At 44.7% G+C, this 24,905-nt stretch overlaps 2 protein-coding genes across 2 annotated transcripts; one reads left to right on the top strand and one right to left on the bottom strand.

Moving 5' to 3' along the window:
* Positions 1–1,530: 1,530 nt before the first annotated feature.
* Positions 1,531–2,538, top strand: LOC125621465 (olfactory receptor 14A16-like). Its single transcript, XM_048818319.2, has one exon. It carries the CDS (start codon positions 1,531–1,533, stop codon positions 2,476–2,478), a length of 948 nt encoding a protein of 315 aa, XP_048674276.2. The 3' UTR covers positions 2,479–2,538.
* Positions 2,539–6,297: 3,759 nt separating this feature from the next.
* On the bottom strand, positions 6,298–7,575 carry LOC125621846 (olfactory receptor 5V1-like). The gene has a single exon (XM_048819206.2). The coding sequence runs from the start codon at positions 7,563–7,565 to the stop codon at positions 6,633–6,635; it is 933 nt and encodes a 310-aa protein (XP_048675163.2). The 5' UTR covers positions 7,566–7,575; the 3' UTR covers positions 6,298–6,632.
* Positions 7,576–24,905: the final 17,330 nt, after the last annotated feature.

The raw sequence follows: 24,905 nt of genomic DNA, 5'->3' as shown, positions 1-24,905 counted from the left end.
TATGAATTTAAGGTGTCGTGCAGGTTTTTTTTTTTGAGGGTGAGGACTGACAGCTTGTAAATGGAGTGATTGCTTTGTGAAAAGTGTTCACTCATGGGTTTTGTCCATTTTTCTGTGTGAGTTCATTCAAGAGCATTGTGATTGTTTGGTTTCACCCACATAGTAGTTGTTTGGACATTTGATGCACTGGATGAGGTACACCACATGTTGTGATAGGTGTGTATAGGACCCATGAATCTTGAAAAGTGAGTTGTGGGGAATATTGATCATCGGAGCAGTGGGGATATGTCTGCAGGTTTTGCATCTGTTGTTCTGGCAGGGTCTGGTGCTGCTTTGAGTTGGTGTGTCCTGGTCTGTGGTGAACTTGCTTCTGATGATGAGCTTAACGAAGTTGGGGGGGTTGTTTGAAGGCCATAACAGCCTAACCCTCAATTGCCCCAGTTCATTTTAAGTGGTTTCCCAAAACATGTGTTTACCCCTTATGCTTAACAATCTGTTCCAACTTGTATTTACCTCAGACACTCTACTTTCCTTCCCCACACCCAAAGAAGAGCTCTGTGAAGCTTGAAAGCTTATAGCTTCCACCAACACAAGTTGGTCCATTAAAAAATATTACCTCACCTACCTAGTCTGTCCTGTCACACACTCACACATATCTGTGGCCATATTTGACTCTTTCCATGACCACACTAAAGTCTGGACCTTCTCTGTCTCCATAATTATACTTCTGATTGGCAATATAAGCTACTTGTGTCAATTAGTCGCTGAGAGCAGCAATGCCTAATTACCTTTAAAAATTGGGAGCTAGATGACTAAATACCTTTACAAATTTGGGCCCTAACTTGGTTAGGCACTTTTTAAAATCCCGCTAGGTTCCTGTATGCATCCTGAGGCGCCATTGAAAATCTGGCCCATAGGCAATTTTCAAAACATTGCTCTGCATCTGCTAGTTTGGAAGCTGTAGCAAAACCACAAACTTCTTTATGTGTTTCAGCTCCTAGATGGGGACAAACACATCTTCAGCCAGTATGTTAAGCAAATATATGCATAAGTTGGGGTGGGGGGATATGAATAGTTGGTGGGTGGAGCAATCGAGGATGGATAGTGCTGGATGTCACTATACACTATACCTAGGAATGAAGCCATCAGCTCTTAAGAAACTCCAACTAGTTCATATTGCTGCAGCGCATTTAGCCACACAGAGCACCACAAGCACATCAAACCTGTCCTACACTCTCGGCACTGCTTACCCATAGAATAGTGAGTTGAGGCCGAAGTCTTGATCCTTATCTTTAAGTTGTTCAGTGGCTAAAAGATGTCCTAAAGCTCCAAAATGAAGACTGTGATTGACAAGTGGACAGACCTAGTCTGTCTGTCTGTCTCTAATCATTTCTTCATCGCACATCAAAATGGTATGTGTGAGGTGTAAAGATATTATAAAGTTAAGTAAACAGATTCCATGAAGTCAGTTTTTAATCTTTCTAAAAGTTCTCTTTCTCCCTCTCTTTGCAGAGTGGCTCCTGGAAGGACATGGCCAATCAAACCACAGAGAGTGAATTCTTTCTCATGGGAGTCTCCAAGAATCGGAAGCTGCAGATTTTACACTTTATGGTCTTTCTGGCTATTTACCTAGCTGCCCTCATGGGGAATCTTCTCATCATCACAACCATAAGTCTTGACTACCACCTGCACACCCCCATGTACTTCTTCCTGAAAAACCTATCCTTCTTGGATATTTGTTTCATTTCAGTCACCATCCCCAAGTCCTTCATCAACTCCCTCATGAACAGCCAGGCTATTTCTTTCCAAGGATGTGTATCTCAGTTGTTTTTCTTTCTTTCATTCATAGAGACAGAGCTTGTGTTCCTCACCATTATGGCTTATGACCGTTACATTGCCATCTGCAATCCTCTGCATTATACAGTAATTGTGAACAAGACAGCGTGCTGTAAGCTAGCATGTGGCGCATGGTTGGGTGGTGGTGTCTATTCTGCTTTGAACACTGCTAGCACATTTTCACTACCCTTCTGTGGGTCCCTTATCAACCAGTTCTTCTGCGATATTCCCCCATTACTGAAACTGTCTTGCTCCCATCCTCACATCAGTGAGACTGTCCTGATTGCATTTGGTATATGTGAAGCTTTATGCTGCTTTGCTTTCATAACTGTGTCTTATATTCACATTTTCTCTGCTGTGCTAAAAATCTCTTCAGTGGAGGGGCGTCTCAAAGCTTTCTCCACCTGCCTGCCTCACCTCACAGTTGTCATGTTATTCCTTGGTACCGGCATCTTTTCATACATGATGCCAACTTCTGACTCTGCATTCAAACAGTACCTGGTGGCTGTGTTTTATTCTGTGATGCCCCCGCTGATTAATCCCATCATCTATAGCTTGAGAAACCAGGAGATAAAAATGGCTCTTGGAAGAGTTTTAAGGAAGATTCTCCTTCAGAGGAAAGCAATGGGCATCCCTTTCTGAGGACATTTCATTCTGCCAGGCAGGCAGCATGGCCTAGTAACCAGAACACTGGTAGGGGAGTCAGCAAACCTGGGTTCTATCCCTGGCTCTCCTGGTGGATGACCCTGTGCCTCTGTTTCCCCATCTTTAAAATGGAAATAATGATACTGAGCTTCTCTACAAAGTGTTTTGAGAGCCATCAGTGAAAAATGCTGCATCAGAGCAAGATCTTATTATTATCATCCATCCTCCCATTTTCTGTTTCTCTCCTGGCTTTCTTTTAATGTTATGGATAAGACATCAGAACTCTGTAAACTCCCCAGTGGGGAAAATGTAACAGGGATGAGACCAAACAATAAACAGAACAAAAGGATGGGAAATGGTAAAGATCTAAACTGCAACCAGCAGAAGTGGAGACCATTTCATTGTATAAATGCAACAGGAACCACCAGAGTGGTGAATTTGCGCCTAACGCCTATCAGTGTATGAAATATTTCACCAGATACTTGCGAACTCCGGGGAATGCAGCTTTCATCGGTACGGCTGACTTGTTCTCTGTGAACTCTAGCTTCACATGCAGATAAATCCTTATTCCCAGCTACAGACCTCTTGTGCTGAGTAGGGTGAAGGCTATTAAGGAGACACACACACACACACATGCACTGGGATCTCTAATGCAGCCTCTACTTTTGCCCTTAATGTTAAAATAAAGGTTAACACTCTGTAAGCAGCTGCTCTTTGTGTATAAGGTGGACCTACTGGTCTTTATTGAGCCAAATACTTATGTATTTATTCACATCACTCCAAACTGCACTAAGCGTGTAATCTGACCTGAGTAGAACAATAACACACCCTGGACCTGTGTAGATATCGGTTTATTTAATGGGTCTCTCTCTTTCTAAGTATTCCTGTGCCCCTCATAACCCTCCTCACACACACCCATGTCCCTATAGTCTGGCTCACCACACCAGACTAGCTTGTGCCACTGTTCCCCTATAGCTCCACTCACAACCCCATATTCTCCTATAATATGACTCATCACCCACATATCTCCCTATAGTCCAGATAATCATTACTCATGCCCACTCACCTCTCAGCTCCCCTGCCCTTAAATCTTTCTCCACATAGCTCCACTCATTGCCTCTGAACCCCCCAGTTCCCTCTGCCTCCCCGTAGCCCCATTCCCTCCTATATCCCCAACCCTTTGCACCCATTGCCCCCCACGGTCCTTCCAATTCTCAATCACAGTCCTCCTTTTGCAGCTTTAGGACATCTTTTAGCCACTGAACAACTTGAAGATAAGGACCAAGACCTCGGCCTTGACTCACTATTCTATGGGTAAGCAAATTGGGCCATGTCCTTTCCCTTTGGTTCTTGAGTCCAGCAACCCAAAAATTACCCAAAGTCCCTGGTCAGTGCAGCCCCAGAGTTCAAAAGTTTATCTGCAGAGTTTTACCTCCCAGTCTGGGTGGAAATGGGGCGGGGCACATTACATGTTAAGGGGAACCTTACACGGTCAGAGGCCGACTGCCCCGCCTCTCCATGGGGTTCTTCTGCAGCCTTCACTGCAAGCCGCTCCACTCCACCAGCCATCCCCCAAGCCACTCCGCTTCGCTCCACCAGCCATCCCATGAACTGCTCTGCTCTGCTAGCCATTCCACAATATATCTTCAGCCGCCCCCCCACTACTTAACACAGCACTCAGTGATTTCAGCTCTTAGTAATTTTAGCTCTTTAGTGATTTCAGCTTATAGTAGGGGAGCCTCAGTGCTGGCCCACAGTGAATTCAGCTCAGCAGCCTGTATTTAGGCTCCTAATAGAATCAAAATTAGCTCTGCTATTCCACAGTGATGAGGTGAGGTGAGGTGAGGTGAGGTGAGGTGAGGTGAGGTGAGGTTTTGGGCCCTCAAAACAGGCCCACACCAGCTGGTACAAGCACCTGCCCCCCCCAAACCCTCTCAATTCAATGAGTTTTGGAACCCATGTGCCTTGCTTAGCGAGTGTTACTTAGTTGATGGTGAGTCCCTCTGTCATAAAACAGTTCCACTGTCCTTGATTCACATAATCAGGGTAACAACACTTTATTCTGCCTGCCCCAATAACAGAGAAACTGGGGATCCCACAGCAGCCCAAGTGACCATTTGCACAGCTATGGCCTCATTCTAGGCGGGGTGGGTGTGCCTATGCAAACAAGATCAGCCCCTGAAGTTCTTTTCCACAGCTCGCCACAATTCACCACCAGATGTAAGGGTAGAGCTCATCCTGACTCTGCTTATATACACATTGATACAAACAAGTTGTGTTTTACTCTCCTGATGTTAGTTACCACCCTTGTCCTTGTACCTGCTAGTTCTAACAAAACACCACACCCATTATCATATCATTCCCTCCTTTTCTTACGAGGGGTCGATGTGTTCTTGTACCGTCTCATAAGAATGTCTTTACATAGTTACTTGAGAGATCTGTGTGTTTTTGTACCATGCTCTTTGGTCAGGAATGTGCTTACTTGGTTAGCTGGCACCTGATGAGTTGCTATTTTGCCAAAGCCAGGCCTACTCTGGTTCCCAGCCTTTGATTCATATTGGTACTCATGCATAGGGCTTCAGCAAGGCCTACAGCCACCAGCATCCATTATACATTGTGTCTTCTTATCTTTGGTGCCATCTTACGATCAGTATAAACCTCTCTTTACCATCTGTTACTGTTCTCTGCTATTTCATTTACTGATTAATTTACACGGCTTTGTAAATAAAGCAATTTTTTTGGAATTCACCATGTTTTTTTTGTTCTCTGTTCTGTGAGATGAGCTGATGAGTTGACTATTATTTATTTTGTTTTGTTTTATTTTATGTTTTGTTACTACTGGAGGAGACCAAACATTTTGAAACAGAAAAAAAATCCTAAAAAATAGTCTTTTATAAATTGGGTGTGTGTGTGAGTGTATGTGTGTGTGTGTGTAAAAAGTTGTGGACATTTTAATTTTTAGGAGGTTTTTTTGCAATTATTTGTGTGATATAAAAATTTTATTGAAATAGTTGATTTTTTATTTACCTGAGCAGGTTCAGTAAATGAAAAATTGTGCTAACCATTTTGAGAATTATTTTGAATACAATTTCACTTAAATATTGTAAAAAAGCCAACCATTATTAGCAATTCAGTACAATGTTTAATCAAAAAAGACAAAAATAGGACCATTTCAATGTTCAAACTGAAAACAATGTCTAGATTTTTATTGTATATTGTTGTAAATTTTATTTTTTCATGTTTTCTCCAATACTACTGAACATAGATGGGAAAACACAAAGGAGAGAACTTTAGCCCCCTGTCATAAATATAAAGGGAATGGTAAACACCTTTAAAATTCCTCTTGGCCAGAGGAAAAACCCTTTCACCTGTAAAGGGTTAAGAAGCTAGGATAACCTCGCTGGCACCCGACCAAAATGACCAATGAGGAGACAAGATGCTTTCAAAGCTGGAAGGGGGGTGGGGAGAAACAAAGGTTCTCTCTGTCTGTATGATGCTTTTGCCAGGAACAGAAAAGGAATGGAGTCTTAGAACTTCGTAAGTAATCTAGTTAGATACGCGTTAGATTCTGTTTTGTTTAAATGGCTGATAAAATAAGTTGTGCTGAATGGAATGTATATTCCTGTTTTTGTGTCTTTTTGTAGCTTAAGGTTTTGCCTAGAGGGATTCTCTATGTTTTGAATCTGATTACCCTGTAAGGTATTTACTATCCTGATTTTACAGAGGTGATTCTTTTACTTTTTCTTCAATTAAAATTCTTCTTTTAAGAACCTGATTGCTTTTTCATTGTTCTTAAGATCCAAGCGTTTGGGTCTGTGTTCACCTATGCAAATTGGTGAGGATTTTTATCAAGTCTTCCCCAGGAAAGGGGGTGTAGGGTTTGGGGAGGATTTTGGGGGGAAAGACATTTCCAAGCGGGCTCTTTCCCGATTATATATTTGTTAGACGCTTGGTGGTGGCAGCAATAATGTCCAAGGGCAAAAGATAAAATAATTTGTACCTTGGGGAAGTTTTAACCTAAGCTAGTAAAAATAAGGTTAGGGGTTTTCATGCAGGTCCCCACATCTGTACCCTAGAGTTCCGAGTGGGGAAGGAACCTTGACACCCCCAGATAATATTGAGAAGCCTCTGGGAGGGGGAATTTGCCCCTTTCATTGCAAACACAATTTCCCCATGAAAACTTTTCTCAGAGCCCCCTTCACATCCTTGTTCCTCAGGGTGTAGATCAGTGGATTCATCATGGGGGTTACTATGCTGTAAAGCACCGAGATCAGTCTGTCATTGTTCAGCGAGTAGCTGGAGATGGGCCAGATGTAGGTGAAGATGGAGCTTCCGTAGTATAGCAGGACGATGGTCAGGTGGGATGCACAGGTGGAGAAAGCTTTGAGTCTCCCTTCTGTGGAGCATATCTTCAGGATGGTGGAGATGATGTAGACATAAGACAGGACTATGCACAGGAATGGAGTCCACCCAATGAAGACCCCAATGGTGAGCAGGATGATCTCATTGAGGGAGGTGTCCCCACAGGAGAGTTTGAGGAGGGGTGGGATGTCACAGAAGAAGTAGTGGAGCTGGTTGGCCCCGCAGAAAGGCAGCTGAAAGGTGAACAATGTGTGCACCACAGAGTTGAGGAAGCCACTGGCCCAGCAGGTACCAGCTAGCTTGAGGCAGAAGGCTTTCCTCATGATGAGGAAGTAGTGCAAGGGGTTGCATATCGCCACATAGCGGTCATAAGCCATCACAGCCAGGAGGATGCACTCCGTGTCCACAAAGGAGAGGAAAAAATAGAGCTGCACGATGCAGCCTGCATAGCTGATCCTCTTCCTTTCTGCCAACAGGTGCACCAACATCTGGGGGACATTGGTGGTGGTGTAGCAGATGTCCAAGAAAGAGAGGTTCCCCAGGAAGAAGTACATGGGGATGCGGAGCTGGGGATCTGTGCAGACGATCATGATGATGGAGATGTTCCCCACCAGAGTGCAGAGATAGGTGACCAAGAAGATGCTAAAGAGCAAGAACTGCAGCTGCTGGAGGTTGGAGAACCCCATGATGATGAATTCGGTTGGGGCAGTTTCATTTGCCATTTCTTGAGAGCTGAGAAGGATGACTCTAAAGAGAATAAATGTAAGGAATGAGGCTGAGGTTTTCAAAGCCACCTAAAGGATTTGGATACCCAGTCTGCATGACAGTTTATGGGAACTGGGCACCTAAATCCCTTCGGTGGCTTTTGGAAATCTCAGATTTAGGTTGTTTGTGAACTAGAACAGAAAATTTTAGGGGATAATTTCAGCTTAAATTGTGCAATATAAAGGCAAGAAAATGTACCTGTGTGTCTCTTCATGTGTGTGTTTGTGTTTGATTGCATGATTGTGTATGTGGTTGTGTATGTGTGTGTGTCTGTGAGAGTTTTATTGTGTATATTGTGACAAAGCTCTGTCCTTGCCTCCATGGGTCCCGAGTTTCCTGGCAGATTTTGCTAGCCTCAGAGGCTCACTGTGACCCTCCACGTAACCCTTCTCTCTCTAGAGACAAAGATCACAGTCTACTGAGCCATTTTCATCATAAGCCAGCGAGGGAGGTGAGGAGAAGTTATCCTTCCTTGCACAGTCTCCGTTGTCTCCCAGTCTCAGTGATTAATCAGGGGGCAAAGGTGGGGTGGGGGGAGCCCGGGCCCACCCTCTACTCCGGGCTCCAGCTCAGGGACCCTAATAGTATCAGCTGTGGTAGCTGACCTTTTAGAAACATGACATGTAGAATTCCCGGGGCTACTTCCCCCACAGCAGCCCTCACTTCCTCAAGCTCCACTTCACCCTTACCACAGGGCCTCCTTCCTTGTGCCCGATATGGTGTGTACTACTCAATCTCTCCAACAGCGCAACTTCCTCCCACAGCTCCTGACATGCACACCCACCTGACTAACTGGGAGGCTTTTAACTAGTTTCAGCCAGCCCCTGATTGGTTTCAGGTGTCCTAATCAACCTAGCATTCTCCCTGCCTTCTGGAAAGTTCTTAATTGGCCCCAGGTGTCTTAATTGACCTGGAGCAGCGCCATTTCACTTATGCTGGTACCAGGGATTTGTTTAGCCTGGAGCTAATATATCTATCTCCCACTACTTTTCTATAGCCATCTGGCCTTGCCCTGTCACATATCCCCCCACCCCCCTCTGCTCAACACCATAGAGTTGGGCAACTTGGGACGCCAGGCAGTATGCTCGTGACAGACCATCAGCTTTGCCATGGTGGCATCCACCCTGTGCTGTATGCGGAACTGGAATGGGTGGAGGGATAAAAACCACCTGGTGACCCTTGCATTCTTTTCCTTATTCCGCTGCATCCACTGGAGGGGTGCATGGTCCGTCAAAAGAGTAAATCGCCTGCCTAAGAGGTAATAACGCAGTGTCTCCATAGCCCATTTGACAGCAAGGCATTCTCTCTCGACTACTGCATATTTCTGTTCTCTTGGGAGAAGCTTTCTGCTTAAGTAGAGGATCGGGTGTTCCTCTTCTCCCACCATTTGCGACAGAACTGCCCCAACCCCACCTCGGCAGCCTCTGTTTGTAAAATAAATTCCCTGTTAAAGTCCGGGGCTATGAGTATGGGGTCATTACAGAGGGATGTCCGAAGGTCTGTGAATGCCCCCTTTCCTGCGTTGGTCCACTTTACCATGTCTGGATCTCGGGCCTTCACCAGGTCCATTAGGGGACTTACCCTAGCGGTGAAGTGGGGAATAAAACTTCGGTAGTATCCTACCACACCTAGGAATGCACGGATCGGCTTCTTTCGGGTCGGCTGGGGCCAGTTTTGAATTGCCTCTAGCTTATTCATTTGGGGCTTCACTATGCCCCTTCCCACAATATATCCCAGGTACCTAGCCTCTGCTAGCCCTATGGCGCATTTAGTGCAATTAGCAGTGAGGCCAGCCCGCCTTAAGGTGAGCAGTACTGCCTCAACTTTCTCCAAGTGGGTTCCCCAGTCTGGCATATGGATGATGATATCATCTAGGTATGCAGCTGCATAACTAGTATGGGGGTGCAGCAGCTTATCCATGAGGCGCTGAAATGTGGCTGGGGCCCCATGTAGCCCAAAAGGAAGGACGGTGTACTGGAATAGCCCATCCGGGGTGGAGAATGCTGTCTTTTCTTTAGCTTCTTTGGTCAGAGGAATCTTCAAGTACCCTTTTGTCAGTTCCAGTGTAGTCAAGAATCGGTCACTACCCAGTCGGTCAACCAGTTCGTCAATGCGTGGTATGGGGTATGCATCAAACTGGGATATTTCATTCGGTCGGCGAAAGTCGTTACAGAATCTCATGGTATCATCAGGTTTAGGCACTAGAACAATTGGACCGGGCCACTGACTGTAAGATTCTTCAATAACCCCTAATTCTAACACTTTCTTTACTTCGGCCTTGATTTCTTCTCTTTTGGCTGCTGGGATTCAGTAGGGTCTCAACGTTACCTTGGCTCCGGGGATCGTGCGGATATGGTGATAGGTTTCAGTAGTCTGCTCTGGTTTTGTAGAGAACACATTTCGGTTGCGATTAATCATGTCGGCTGCCTCGATCTTTTGGATCGGCGTCAAGTTGGATGATATCCTCACTTGCTCGTGTAAATTATCCTCCTGGGGAAGGGTCTCCTGCATGACTAAGCATGCCTCTCGATCGTGCCAAGGTTTTAGAAGATTGAAGTGGTAAATTTGCTCCAATTTCCAGCAGCCTGGCTGCTGCACCTTCTAGTTCACCTCTCCCACGGCTTCAATTATTTCATAGGGTCCTGCCACTGGGCCAACAGTTTACTTTCTGCTGTGGGCACCAATACCATCACCCGATCCCCTGGTTGGAATCGTCAAAGCTTCGCTTGGTGGTTATAATGGGTTCGTTGGGTCTCCTGTGCTCTCTCCAAGTGTTCCCATACAATGGGTGTAACTCGGGCTATCAGATCTCTCATCTGCAGTACATGCTCAACTATGTTCCTTCCGGGATTTGGCTCCTTTTCTCAGGCTTCTCTGGCTATATCCAATATGCCCCGAGGGTGGCGCCCATATAGTAGTTCGAATGGAGCGAAACCCATGGAGGCTTGCGGAACCTCCCGGATGGTGAACATGAGGTAAGGCAATAGGGTATCCCAATCTTTCCCATCCCGGCTCACCACTTTCCTGATCATGGCCTTGAGGGTCCTATTGAAGCTTTCCACAAGGCCATCTGTTTGTGGGTGGTATACAGAGGTCCGTAGGGCTTGTACATGGAGCAATGAACAGAGATCTTTCATCAACTTGGACATGAAAGGTGTCCCTTGATCAGTCAATATCTCCTTGGATAGCCCAACCCGGGCAAAGATCTGTACTAGCTTGGAAGCTGTGTTGTGCAGGGGAACAGCTTCCGGATACCAGGTTGCATAGTCCAGTACAACAAGCACATGTTGGTGGCCCCGAGCTGTCTTCTCTAGGGGCCCTACCAGATCCATGGCTATCCGTTCAAAAGGAACCTCTATTATTGGAAGAGGTATCAAAGGAGCCCGCAAGTGCGGGCGAGGGCTATGTAACTGACACTCCGGACAAGAGGTGCAGTATCGCCGGACATCTTCATGTACTCCTGGCAGAAGAACCTCCGCAGAATCCGTGCCTGGGTTTTCTCTACCCCTAGGTGTCCTCCAAACAGGTGACTGTGGGCGAGACTCAGTATGACTTTTTGATGTTTTTGTGGTACCAGAAGTTGTTGTATCTCTTGCTCCTGCATTTGCACCATGCGGTACAGGAGCTTTTTCTTCACTAAAAAGTAAGGTCCGGGACCCCAGACCTTCCCATCCACGGGTATCCCATCGATCTCGGCCACCTCTTTCCTGGCGTTATCATATCTGGGGTCCTCCACCTGGTCCCACCCAAAAGTCTCTCTCCCAGGACTAACCTGCCCAAGCTCCCAGGGGCCAGCTTCTGCTTCTTCCAATGGCTCGCCGCCATCATGGCTGGGGCAGCTTCTGGCTCACCTTCTGTGGTGGAAGTTTCTTGTTGGCCGCTCACATCCATCTGCCTACTAGGGAGGTCTTCTGGCCCTGGGTCAGGATCCGGGTTCCCAAGGCCTTTGCGGTGTTCCTCTCTTTTTTTGTCTTCCGGGTCTTTCGGGGGGCTGAGAACAGATCCTGAGAAATCTCAGCGAACAATGGGGGTTGACATTCCACCGGTGACGAGTTGCTGTCCTCAGGGTCCCCACCTCCCTCCAGCCTCTCCGGGGGGAGTAAATTATCAAACCCTGAATAGTCCCTCCCAATGACTACAGGATATGGGAGTTTAGGAACTACGCACACGGTCACCTCAATGGGGTTTCCCTGAACCTCTATCTCCACTGGGATGGTGGGGTAGTGACTCACGGCCCCATGCATGCACATCACTGCTATGCATTTGGCTCGTAGCAGCTGACTACTTTTTACTAGCTTACCCGATATGAGGGTGATAGCACTCCCAGAGTCCACAAGCGCTGTAGTCTCTGCTCCATTTATCATCACTGGCCTGGTGTAATTATGCGGGGCTAATGCGACCCCCGCAAGGTGAATAAGGGAGCATGGGACCTCCCAATCCCCCCAAGTTACATTGCATAGGCTCCTCGGTGCTGGGACACTGTGCTACTATGTGTCCCCACTCCCCACATGCATAACATCTATAATTGCTTTTAATCATTCCCCTAACCCGGGGGTTAGGGGGTTTAGTCCTGGGGTTCCCCCCACTCAGGCCAATCCCTTCCTTCTGGGGCCCCCGCTGGTTTCGCCCCCCCTTTCTTCTACCTAGGACTCCCCGGGGTCTGGCTGCCCAACCTTCCAGGGTTGGGGTCGGGTGCTTGGGTAGTCAGGTCAGTTCCCTGGCTGTCATCCATCTTTCCACTAGTGTGATCATCTCGTCGTAGGTGGACGGATCATTCTGGCCTACCTATTTGCGGAGATCTGGTGGCAGTCCCCACATGTAATGGTCTATGACCAGGGTCTCCAAAATCTCCCCCGGCCTGCACACCTCAGGCTGTAACGAGGTGTATGAGGTTGAAATGCTGGGACCTTGGGGGTTTGTTCTCCTGGTATTTCCACTGATGGAACCTCTGGGCCCTTACCGCTGCCGTTACCCCTGATTGTGCTAGGATCTCTGCCTTCAGACGGGTATAGTCAGTAGCATCCATGGCAGGCAAGTCAAAGTAGGCCTTCTGGGCCTCTCCACACAAAAAATGCTGGTCCACTGCTCCTGGGGCCACGCCTCATGCTGAGCAGTCCTTTCGAAAGAGAGGATATATGCCTCTATGTTATCTCCTGATGTCATCTTTGGCAGACAACCAGTGGCTCTCAGGGTTCGCGTCCCATCTGGTGGTGAGGATCTTCAGCTGGTCCACCACCTCTCTCAAGAGGGCATGATCTTGGGTCGCCTGGCTCATCAATAATTGATTGGTTTCCTGCTGTAGCCACATAGATTCCTGTTGTGCCATTGCCTGAACCCAGGTGGCCTCCTGCTGGGCTGCTGTGGCTTGTACCAGAGCTCTTACCACCTCCTCCATTGTGGTACAAAGCAAACAAACAAACCAAACCAAACCAAAACAAAACAAAACAAAAATCCAAAACCCCAGTGCACTTTAAAAAAAAAAAAAAAAACCTCTTTCTTCTGCCACGCTGTGTACAAAATCCCACTTCTGACCCCAGTTGTGACAAAGCTCTGTCCTTGCTTCATGGGTCCCACGTTCCCTGGCGGATTTTGCTAGCCTCAGAGGCTTACTGTGACCCTCCATGTAACCCTTCTCTCTCTAGAGACAAAGGTCACAGTCTACTGAGCCATTTTCATCATAAGCCAGCGAGGGAGGTGAGGAGAAATTATCCTTCCTGGCACAGTCTTTGGTGTCTCTCAGTCTCAGTGATTAATCAGGGGGCAAAGGTGGGGTGGGGGGAGCCCGGGCCCACCCTCTACTCCGGGCTCCAGCTCAGGGACCCTAATAGTATCAGCTATGGTAGCTGACCTTTTAGAAATATGACATGTACAATTCCCTGGGCTACTTCCCCCACAGCAGCCCTCACTTCCTCAAGCTCCACTTCACCCTTACCACAGGGTCTCCTTCCTTGTGCCCGATATGGTGTGTACTACTCAGCCTCTCCAACAGCGCAACTTCCTCCCACAGCTCCTGACATGCACACCCACCTGACTAACTGGGAGGCTTTTAACTAGTTTCAGCCAGCCCTTGATTGGCTTCAGGTGTCCCAATCAACCTAGCATTCTCCCTGCCTTCTGGAAAGTTCTTAATTGGCCCCAGGTGTTTTAATTGACCTGGAGCAGCTGCCATTTCACTTATGCTGGTACCAGGGATTTGTTTAGCCTGGAGCTAATATATCTATCTCCCACTACTTTTCTATAGCCATCGGGCCTTGCCCCATCAAAATATATATGATTGTGTGTGTTGTTGTATATGTTTGTCATTGTGTGTGTGATTGCAGTAGTGCCTATTTTCTATTGTATATGTATATGGTTGTACTGTGTGTGGTGTTGTTTGTGTATGTGATTCTGTGTGATTGTGGTAGTGCCTCTATTTGTGTTCAATTGTGTATGTATACAATTTTGAATGTTTGCTGATTTGTATTTAGGTGTTTGTGTGTTCAATTGCATGTGCTTTTGTGTGATTCTGGTAGCATCTGCATGTGTGTGTTTCAATGTGTATGTATATGATTGTGTGCGTTATGTGTGTGTGTTTTTCTGTGTGTACTTATAGTGTCAGTGTGTGTGTTTAATTGTGTTTGTGCATGTGTAAATGCAGTAGCATGTATATGTGGTTTCTGTGTCTGTATATGTTTGTGCATGTCTGTGCTTTTGTGTGCTTAGCTATCTCTTCTCAATACAAATTTGGGCTGCAGACTTAAATTCATCATTAATCGAGGAGAGGATAACCCCTATCTATAGCGCTGTGAGGAGATAATGCTGTTTGAAATCTGGTCTGATCAATACAAGAGGAATCCTGTTTCAGAAAAGTCCCTGTGTGCAACTCTGGTACTAAATTCATAACGCTCCACAAAACTCCCCCATGACTGGTTTGTTTCATACCAACTTTTCCCTCTGCCACCTCCATGCATTTTCCATGCCACCTCCCAGCCAGCCAGCACACACCATTTCCTCATCTACATCCCATCTGGGTCCATACCCAGGTACATCATTGAATATGACACATATAAACCTAATAACACTTTTCAGCGGTAGAAGAATCAACTAGTTCCCCTTATCTCCTGCTAATCACTCACTCACTCCTATCTATCTATCTATCTATCTATCTATCTATCTATCTATCTATCTAGCTATCTATCTATCTATCGTCATCATCCTTATCGGGGCTAGATTAGTCTTTCTTTCTTTCTTTCTTTCTTTCTTTCTTTCTTTCTTTCTTTCTTTCTTTCTTTCTTTCTTTCTGCATCTGTCTAACTCTTGTTCTCTTTCTATGTCCTTCCTGCCTGTGGCCACCCCGCACTCTCTTCTCCTCCTCACCTAATTAATATCCCTCTCCCACCCGTGCCACAAAGCACACAAGCTCCAAGACTTTCAGACTGCCGCTGAGGTCTTATCTACATCGACGCTTAATGACGGGTCTAAATCTACCCCCTCGCCTACCGTGTAACAAATGTCCATCTGGACACTGCTGCCATGTACTAACACTCCCCTAGTGTGCTTTGATCTAGCCTGCTTTGCAATGGGAGTAGCTCAAAGTGCACTCGGGAGCTATTAGTGTGTGGCAGCAGCATCCAGTCAGATACTTAGTGCACCCCAGCTTGCTTCAAACTAAGTGTTCATTTAGACGAGACCTGATGCTCATACTTAGTCATGTTATGTTGAATTCACAGGAACCATAGATTTGCCTTGGGATGCAGGGGCCTGGCAGACAGAAGTGGGGCATACGAACTGTAGAATATGGGGCTGCCCAGATGAGCAGAAGCCCAGCTACAATATTTAATATGGCATTGAGAGTTGGCACTGGGGAAGGGAGAGGATTTTTAAAGACACAGGCTGCCTTTGAAATGGGAGCTGGAGGCCTAACTATCCCTTGTACCCTTGAAAAATCTCCCCCTATGTCTAAGATTTTCAAAGCTGCCCAAAAGATTCTGAGTTGCCCAATTTAAGTCACCTTAAAGGGACATGATTCTTCAGCACTTTCTGAAAATCAGCCCCCTTTAAGGCATCACATATTAGAAAACTGAAAATTGAGTTATCCAAAATCACTAAGGTCCAAATGATTTCAATGGGTGTTAGTCACCTAAATCTTTTGAAAATCCCACTAGGTGCCTAAATACCTTTAAAAAACTAGCCCACAGCTCCCTTTGAAAATTCTGGCCTTAGTCTTCAACATACATACACAACAGCCTGACACAAACAAATCAACAGATATAAGTAGACATTGAATCGAAGAGATGTGGGGCTGGAAGAGATCTCAAGAGGTCATCTAGTCCAGCTCCCTATGCTGAGGCAGGGCCAAGTGAACTTTGATCAGTTCTGACAGGTGTTTTTCCAACCTTTTTCTTAAAAATCTCCAGTGACAGGGATTCTACAACCTCCCTAGGTAACCTGTTCCAGAGCTTAACTATCCTTCGAGCTGAAGAGTTTTTCCTAATATCTAACCTGAATCTGTCCAGATACAAACTACACCAATTCCTCCTTGTCCTACCCTTAGTGGACATGGAGAACAATTGATCACTGTCCTTTTTGAAACCACCTTTCACATATATTACACAACATACAAATACAAACCCATTGACATAATGAAATAATTTCCTGAAGAAGAGCTCTGTGTAAGCTCAAAAGCTTGTCTCTCACCAACAAAAGGCTATCCAATAAAAGATAATACCTTACCCACCTTGTCTCAAAAATGAAATAAGGGTTGTTATGCTCTGGAAAAGGCTTCCAAGGGAGACAGTGGAAACCCCCGTCACTGGAGGTTTATAAGAAGACGGTGGACAAACATCTGTCAGGGATGGTCTAGGTTTACTGCCTCAGCATAGGGGGCTGGATTTGATGACTTCTCAAAGTCCTTTCCAGAGTTATGATTCTATGACACACACATGAGCACAAAGACAACCTGCAAACACATATCCTCAGACCGTGGATGGGATTTTTAAAAGTGCCTAGAAAGACAGAGATACATGTCTCTGGAGTTTCTGTGTGACTTGTAATACACACAGATGAACATACATTCACAACAGACAATCTCACACACAAACCTACAGTCAATCACAATGACACACACACAGAGATGAGGAGACAAATGCAGTTAGACACACACTTATGAACATGCAAAAAAATGATTAGCACAGGTATATGACCATAAAAACATGATACATAGACAGCTGCATAGAGAATCACACACACAAACCTACAAACAAAATAAAACACACAAATATGATCTCATCCACACAGAACTACAAACACATCCATACAAATTCCAGACAAATACAGTTCTAGACACATGCACACAGAGAGAGTAAAGGAAACAGACAAACACATGTACCAAATGAACTGTACACAAACTCAGACAAACACACACTAACCATATTGAACCAGGTCCCTAAACTGGTATAATTCAGCAGATCCCCAGCTTGCATAAATCTGTGTAGCACCATTGACTTCAGCGTTCGTTGTACTGCTTTATATATGCTTAGGATCTGGCCAGCTGGCTTTGATTTGCTTCAGACATGATCCATTAATTAATCTACTAGAAATGCCAGTGGAATCGATAAACAGAGAATTCCCCCCCCCCCCAATCTCCCCAATACAAATCCCAACCTAATTCACCTGGATAGAAGTGAATGGCACAACCGAAGCAGGATTCCCAAAGTGCCACACTGCAATTACTTATACACGTTTTCATGACCACAAGGGAATTCTCCCCAAAGATCTTCCGCCATGATGTTGCCAAGCAACTCCAACTGAACTTAGTAACAAGAGAGGAAAGAAATCAAACATACAGAATCCTGCAAGGAGCATCTGGCTCTATCTCACACAGGGATGGATTTGCAGGTGGACATCTTAGATTACTGGAGATTTAGACTCAAGGAAATGCAGAGTCACTTTGGATCATATTTTTAAAGGTATTTAGGTACCTAGCCAGATTTTTCAATGGGTGTTAGGTACCCAGATGCTTTTGAAAATCCCACTAGGTGCCAAATATCTTTAAAGAACTGGCCATTTGTGTCTGAACAAAGTTGCAAAGAACAGCTGTACCATCCTGGTCCCTGTTGTTGCTTTGCAGTATATGTGCCATGGAATAAATGCCACCTTAAGTAATATTATGAAATGCTAATGCACCATCAGGACTCAAGACATTGACAGGAAGGTGCACCAGGGGTTCTTTTGACCCTGTGTGACACCATTTGATACACTGGGCCAACTATCAACCCCGGTTTAATATCTCTCTCTCTCCCCCTTTCCAAATTCTTCACCCCTTCTGCATGCTGAAGGGCAGGGAAGATGTTTCTTCTCTCTTTTCTTCCTCCTGAATGGTGAGTGCTTTCTCCTTCCCCTCTGTTTTCCAACCCTTCCTGGGACCTGAATTTCTCACTTCGGTACGGAAATGATCCAGTGACCATGGAAGTAATTGGAAAGGCTCCCATTGAGTTGTGTGATGCCTATTATATCAATATGCTCATTTAATACCAGGCACTCAAATTCACTCATCTTAGTACTTCTAGCATTTGTATACAAGCACTTATATTTGTCAATATTTAGTTGTCTGCCTTTATGTGATGTAATTGAATGGGACTTTTTTTCATTTGACTGTTTCTCTTCACCTCCTACCTGCACTTTATCAATTTCTATCCTCTCCTCCTTACTAAGGTATAGAGAATCCCCATTAATAGATCCTCCCCTAAGGGATGTCTCTGTCTGAACCATGTACTCTTCTGTAACTTTTGGCTTTCCCCCAGACCTTGGTTTAATAACTCCTCTGTGACCTTTTCAATTTTACATGCCAGCAGTCTGGTTCCATTATTGTTTGGGTGGAGCCCATCCTTCCTCTATACTCTGGTCCTTTCCCAATAGATCCCCCAGTGTCTAATAAACCTAAAATCCTTCTCCCAACACCATCATCTCATCCACACTTTGAGACCCTGCAGTTCTGCCTGTGTGTGGAACTGGAAGCATTTCAGAGAATGCTACCATGGAGGTCCTGGATTTTAATCTCTTATCTAGCAGCCTAAATTTGGCTTCCAGGACCTCTCTGCTATCCTTCCCTATGTCACTGATACCTACATGTACCACAACCACCAGCTCCTCCCCAGCACTGCACATAAGCCTGTCTAGATGTCTCAAGAGATCAGCAACCTTCATACCCAGCAGACAATTCACCATGTGGTTCTCCCATTCATCACAAACCCCCCTATCAACATTTCTAATAATCAAATCCCCCATTACTATTACCTGTCTCTTCCTAATAACGGGGTTCCCCTCCCTTGGAGAGGTATCCTCAGTGCGAGAGGATACCATGACATCATCTGGAAGAAGGGTCCCAACTATGGGATCATTGCCTTCCACTCAGTCTTGATGTTCTCCTTCCCCAAGACTTTCATCCTCCTCAGCAGTACCAAGGCTCTCAGACAAGCAGTGGGATGTCTTTACTGTGTCCACAGAGATGGAATGAAGGAACATATTACTGATTTTCTTAATCCTATCAGAGAAATGCCCACAGGATGGAGGAGAAAGAAATTCCATTATTGCCTCAGAAGACTAAAAACAGGTGATTGTCATCTAATGTTTATTATATCCTTAACCCTGGAAATTTGATCTCACTTTGCATGTACACTTGTGGAGAATTGATATTGGTGAAAATGATGTGAAAAGTTGCAGAGTCATGCAATACATTACATTTAAATTACAATATTATGCTGTGTAACATTCCAGTGGTTAATTGCCCTTGGAGATGAACAGTTGCACCTTATTTCCTGTTTGAGTTTTGCTGATTTCTATTTCCAGGTGCTGGATCTTGTTCTGTCTTTTTCTGCCATAATAAAGAGCCCTCCACTATATCTTCTCTCCATGTGAATACTTATAGATGGTACTCCAGTCAAGATAGATAGCTATCTGAGCTAAAAGATGGGAGAGGTACAGCTGTGCGAACCTTGTACCTCAAATCCTGTGTGGTGCTGAGTGCCTGTTATTCCCATTGTTTTCAGAGGGACAGATATTCAGTATGGTTAGTGTTGTTAAGTGCTGAAGGATGTTATTGCTGCTGCAATGTTGTTACTGTTCGTGGAGCTCTGATGTCAGAGGCACTAGCAGACAGTGCAGCGTGTTAATTCAGCAGACCTTGATGTTACTCATAAAGAAAGACCACAGGCTCGGTTCAGTGACAAAGGCACTCGGCCAGGTTTATTGCCCTCAAGTCACAGTTCTCGCATCCTGGTTCTGTGGTTACAGATACACTAACACACGAGTGCCCAGTGCCAAGGAGCAGCTCAGTCAGCAGCGGGAATTTCTGCTGTCCTCTTGGCTGCACAGAGGTTTAAACTGAGGTACCCTGACATTTATAGACTGAAACAAACGTATGTTCCAGCTCACATGTTTCATGACATCTGCTTGTTACCTCCCCTTGTATCTTGTTCCAGGTGTCTCAAGAAAAACATCCCTATTCATCACTTCTGTCAAACCCTCTTATCTGGTGTTAGGTCAGGATGTACCTGGGCTAATCTTTGCAGTGTGCTCACACACATACCCAGTGTCTATTGCTTCTTAGGAGTGCCTGTGTGTTAGCAACACTAGGAGTGCCCTTGTCAAGTTTATGTATCTGACAGTGAACTTGTAAGCATCTGCTTTAATACTTGGCCTGACTTTGGTTCACAGCATGGCCAGACTTTGCTGACTATGGTTTAGGCCTCAGGCCTTATACCAGGCTCAGTATTTCAGGTTCTCTGTCTCTCTCCTACAGTTAGATTCCATGGGATTTGATCCTCTGTCCTCATTTTGCACTAATATTGTATCAGATGCCTAGAACTAGGGACCACCTCGTGTGTGCTTTCTGATAAAGGAATGGTCTAATCTAGGAAGTCATGCTAATGTGAATTCACATGAGGATTCTCAAGGAGATATATATATATCCTGATAGATAGGTAGATAGATTAGATAGATAGATAGATATCAGCGTTTGAAGGATCCCACCCTTTTATCATCTCAGACTGTCTCTATTTCAGTCTAAGAACTTTTTTTTAACATGCACCTTAGGTTATCTGGATTCTTGTGAAAGACAGAAGTTTCCTGACAGCTTTTCTCAGGGCCCCATTGACTTCTTTGTTTCTCAGCATGTAAATGAGGGGATTGACCAGGGGAGTCAGGACTGTGTAGAAGACAGAATATTTTGTTTAGATCTCTCATTCTGTTTGGTAGCATATACACAATGATGAGGGTCCCATAGAAAATTGTCACCACCGTGAGGTGAGAGGAGCAGGTGGAAAAGGCCTTTTGACTCCCAGTGGTGGAAGAGATTCTCAGGATGGTTGTAATGGTACAAATATAGGATGTCAGGGTTAACAGAAAAGGGGGCAGTGAAAAGAGAGGAGAAGATGAGGGTCACAAGTTCTATCAGATAGGTATCACTGCAGGAGAGTTTAATCATTGGGGTGAGATCACAAAAGAAATGGTCCATTTCATTGGGGCTGCAAAAAGTTAGCTCTGATATCAAATACGTTGTTACAGAGCTAGCCAGAAAGCCACCTATCCAAGACACAGTTGCCAGATTGGTGCAGAACCTGCCATTCATAATCATTGCACAATGCAGTGGTTTGCATATTGCGAAATACTGATCACAAGACATTGAGGCTAGGAGATAACATTCTGTAGGTACAAGACCACTAAACAAATTGAACTGCACAAAACAGCTGCTAACAGAAATGGTTCTGTCCCCAGTCAGGAGACTGGCTAGCGTCCTGGGCAGGATGGTGGAGGAGTAGCAGGTCTCCAAGCAGGACAAGTTTCCCAGGAAGAAGTACATGGGGGTGTGAAGGTGCCGATAAGTCACAATTAGCACCACGATGAGGATGTTCCCAGCCATGGTCACAATGTAGCTCACTAGAAACATCAGAAAGAGAAAAATCTGCAGCTCAGGGAGATCCCCAAATCCTAGGAGGATGACGTCTGTGACGGTCGTTTGGTTTCCACATTCTATATTTGTTATGGCTTGCATCTAGAGGGAATAAAACAAATTCTGAAACAAAAGTCAAGGAAACAAAACTTTTTGTATTTCAATATAATGTTAACATTTTAATTCCAAATTGTTCAAAAGCTGTCTTCCATTGAGGGTTACTAGTCCAATGGCTGGCTCAGGAAGCCAGACTGGGAAGGGTAATTTTCTCGTGTCTCTGCTGATGGAGACATCTGAACTTTGGTTTTATATATTCACAGTTATATAGATTCCAAGGTCAGAAGGGACCATTGTGATCATCTAGTCTGACTTCTGGATAACACAGGCCCTAGAACTTCCCCAAAAATAAATCATAGAGCAGATCTTATAGAAACAAAAAAGTCAGCCCCAATTGCTTTGAATTTTTAGGGCATTCCCTTTTTATGGAATGTCAGTCATTCATTAGCTGTGAGGTCAGCCATATCACTGAGCCAGGCACCAATATTTCAAGAGTATCGACTTTTCCATCCCTGGCAATTTTTATATCAAAATTGGATGTTTTTCTAAATGATCTGCTGTAGTTCAAACAGGGATTATTTGGGGGGCATTTTTATGGCCTGTGTTATAAAGGAGGTCAGACTAGATGATCACAATGATCCCTCCTGGCCTTAGACGCTATGGATCTATAAAAACCATTCAAGATCAAGTATTCTCTGTCAAGTATTCCTGGTGCATTTTTTTTCCTATTACTTGTATATTAAATGTTAGGGTGTTTGGAAAAAAATTACTTCAGATAAGGGGTTGCCCACCATTTGTTACCCAATTTATAAAAAGGCATGTGGTTGGACTGAAACCTGTGTTTACAGGATCAAATAAAATAAAAGTGACCCTGACAATTTTCTTCTGCCTAATTCTTGATAGGAGCATAGAGCTTTTTCTTTGATGTTCTTACTACCATCACCTACGCCACTGTCTATTTAGAGGTAGGTTACTGGTGTAAAAAGTGCAGGCACTCTTGGGGTATGTGAGAATGATGTAAAAAGGTCTCATTAAAAAAAAAAGCTAGCTAAATTGAGTTAGCTATTCTGATCTGAAACACCCTGAGACATCTAATGTATTCGGAGTTTAAGATTTTCACAGTCACCTTAGCTCAGTCAATTAAGTTTAGTTAACATGAATTTTAAAAGCATCCTTTTTTCATTGTGTAGATAGGGGCATGAAGAGTAGAGAGTCTTATTGAAGGTGTACGTCAGCCATTCTGTTATGTACATTGGTTGCTACTTAACTTCTGGATAGAATTTATTCTAACCTCTAACTCCCTAAATGACCTGAGGCATGCATACCTGATGTCACTTGTCACCCCTGGTGAAAGTGGAAAGTACATGTGCTCCATCATCTGCATTGGTTGCTGGCTTTCTGGGTAGAATTTAAGATGTTTGCTCTACTCCTATATTGTCTTCAGATAGGACCTATAAGCTTGAGACTGTCCCTCTGCCCCATATTGATACAACTGCAGCCAGTAGAGAGACTTCTGCCACCACCTCCTTGAAATAATACAGAGAAGCTGCTGGAAGAGTATTCTCCATATGCAGGGCTGGCTGTAGGGGCAGGTGACCTAGGCAATCACCTGGGTTGCCAGGCTTGGGGGGTGCCGGGCTCGGGGTGCTGGTTTTGGTGTTAGTGACAAAAGGGAAAACAGAATGTTTTACACATCCTAGCGTGCAAATGTATCGTCTTATCTGATGGGGATAAATCATGCATGCAAATTGTGCATCAAAAACATGAAATGGGCTACAAATGCAAAAAAAAAAGGTATTCAAAAGTTTAACAAATGGAGGGGGGGCACCAAAGACACTCCTCGCCTGGGGCGCCATTTGGTCTAGGGCCAGCCTTGTCCATAGGGTCCATACATTGCTGGAATTCACGTCCCCACTTGATCTGAAATAGCCTGTATCTGTTGAGATGTGGAGGGCTGGTGGAAATGGGCATTGATCTGCTATTGGGTTTTGAGGCTCATAATCTAAAGCTTCCTAAAGGGATTTGGACATACAAGTCCTGATGAGTGAATGGGAACTAAGCCCATAGGTGGCTTTGAAAATCTTACCCTGACTGCTTTTATGGTGGCTGGGTCCTGTTGGGGAGGCTAGAAGTTGTCTGGGATTTGTGTAAGTAATAGCAGAGAACACTGAGATTTGGAATAGTGCTTGTATATCACAAATTAGAAGGTCAACGTTTCCTAAGTTATCCCTATGCTCAATGCCAATTACAATTACTGTGGGAGGGGTATCCAGTTTTCCTAGACAGCTTTGAAAATTCAGTCCATCATAGCCACAAACCCAGTTGCTGGACTGATGCATCACTTAGCCACTATTATAAGGGAGATTGTGGTGTAGTTCAGCGGACTAGGCACCAAAATGGGAGTACAAAGCTGTGGGCTTCATTTCTGACTTGTTTATGATCTTGGGCCTGTCAATTCCCCTCTCTGTGCCTGAGTTTCCTCATTTATAAAACGGGACACAGATACTGGTTCAAGTGGTTTGGAGCGCTATTGATAATGAGTGCTTTCTAGGTGCTAAGCACTACCATATCCTTATTCGGCCATGCAACCAAGCACAGCTTTCCAGACACACATTCAGAAATGAAGCTGAAACTGTCTCCCTCACTTGATCACCTCTGCTGTTTATATTTTAATCCTCAACCAGTGCAGAAATGTTAAACTAATTCTAACCCCCACCCTCCAGTATTTCCTATTTGTTCATATTTGTCATAGATACTTTGTCTGGGATTTTCAAAATAATCAACCCTGGTCTATTTCTGATCCTATTTAAATCACGTTTGAATATCCCACCTGAAATTCACTGGCAGTTGTGTGCCTGAATCTATTAGGCTCCTTGGAAAATCCTACTGCTCTTTCTGATCTCACCTACTGGAAAATTGATAGTGCACTGATATGAATCAGCTTTTCATGGGTCTTTTTGGCAGGGATATCAAACTCTGAAGTTTAAGTCTGATCGGTGATCCCTTATCAAACCTAATTGATATATCACTCAGATACCATAATAAGGATAGAGAAATGTCAAAATTAATTAGGGATTTTAATGGGAGCTAGGTTCCCTACACCCTAAGTCATGTTTAAATATCCTGGCCTAGATAGACAGACAGGGTACCATTTAATGTGGACAGAAGGAGATAGGACTGGAATGGAGAGGTATATCTGTGAGACAACAGCACAGAGATGGTAGTTGAATTTCTATTTGTGGATGAGCTCACCCAGAGGTAAAGTGTAGAAGCAGAAGAGAAAGGGACCAAGGAGAAAGCCCGACAGAATCCC

This window comes from Caretta caretta, chromosome 14 (assembly GCF_965140235.1).
Source record: "Caretta caretta isolate rCarCar2 chromosome 14, rCarCar1.hap1, whole genome shotgun sequence".
In the NCBI taxonomy this organism is placed as follows: domain Eukaryota; kingdom Metazoa; phylum Chordata; order Testudines; family Cheloniidae; genus Caretta; species Caretta caretta.
This window is presented reverse-complemented; position numbering and strand designations above follow the sequence as displayed.

Coding starts and splice junctions, on each gene's coding strand:
- LOC125621465 (XM_048818319.2), top strand. CDS start 1,531: ATGGCCAATCAAACCACAGAGAGTGAATTCTTTCTCATGGGAGTCTCC.
- LOC125621846 (XM_048819206.2), bottom strand. CDS start 7,565: ATGGCAAATGAAACTGCCCCAACCGAATTCATCATCATGGGGTTCTCC.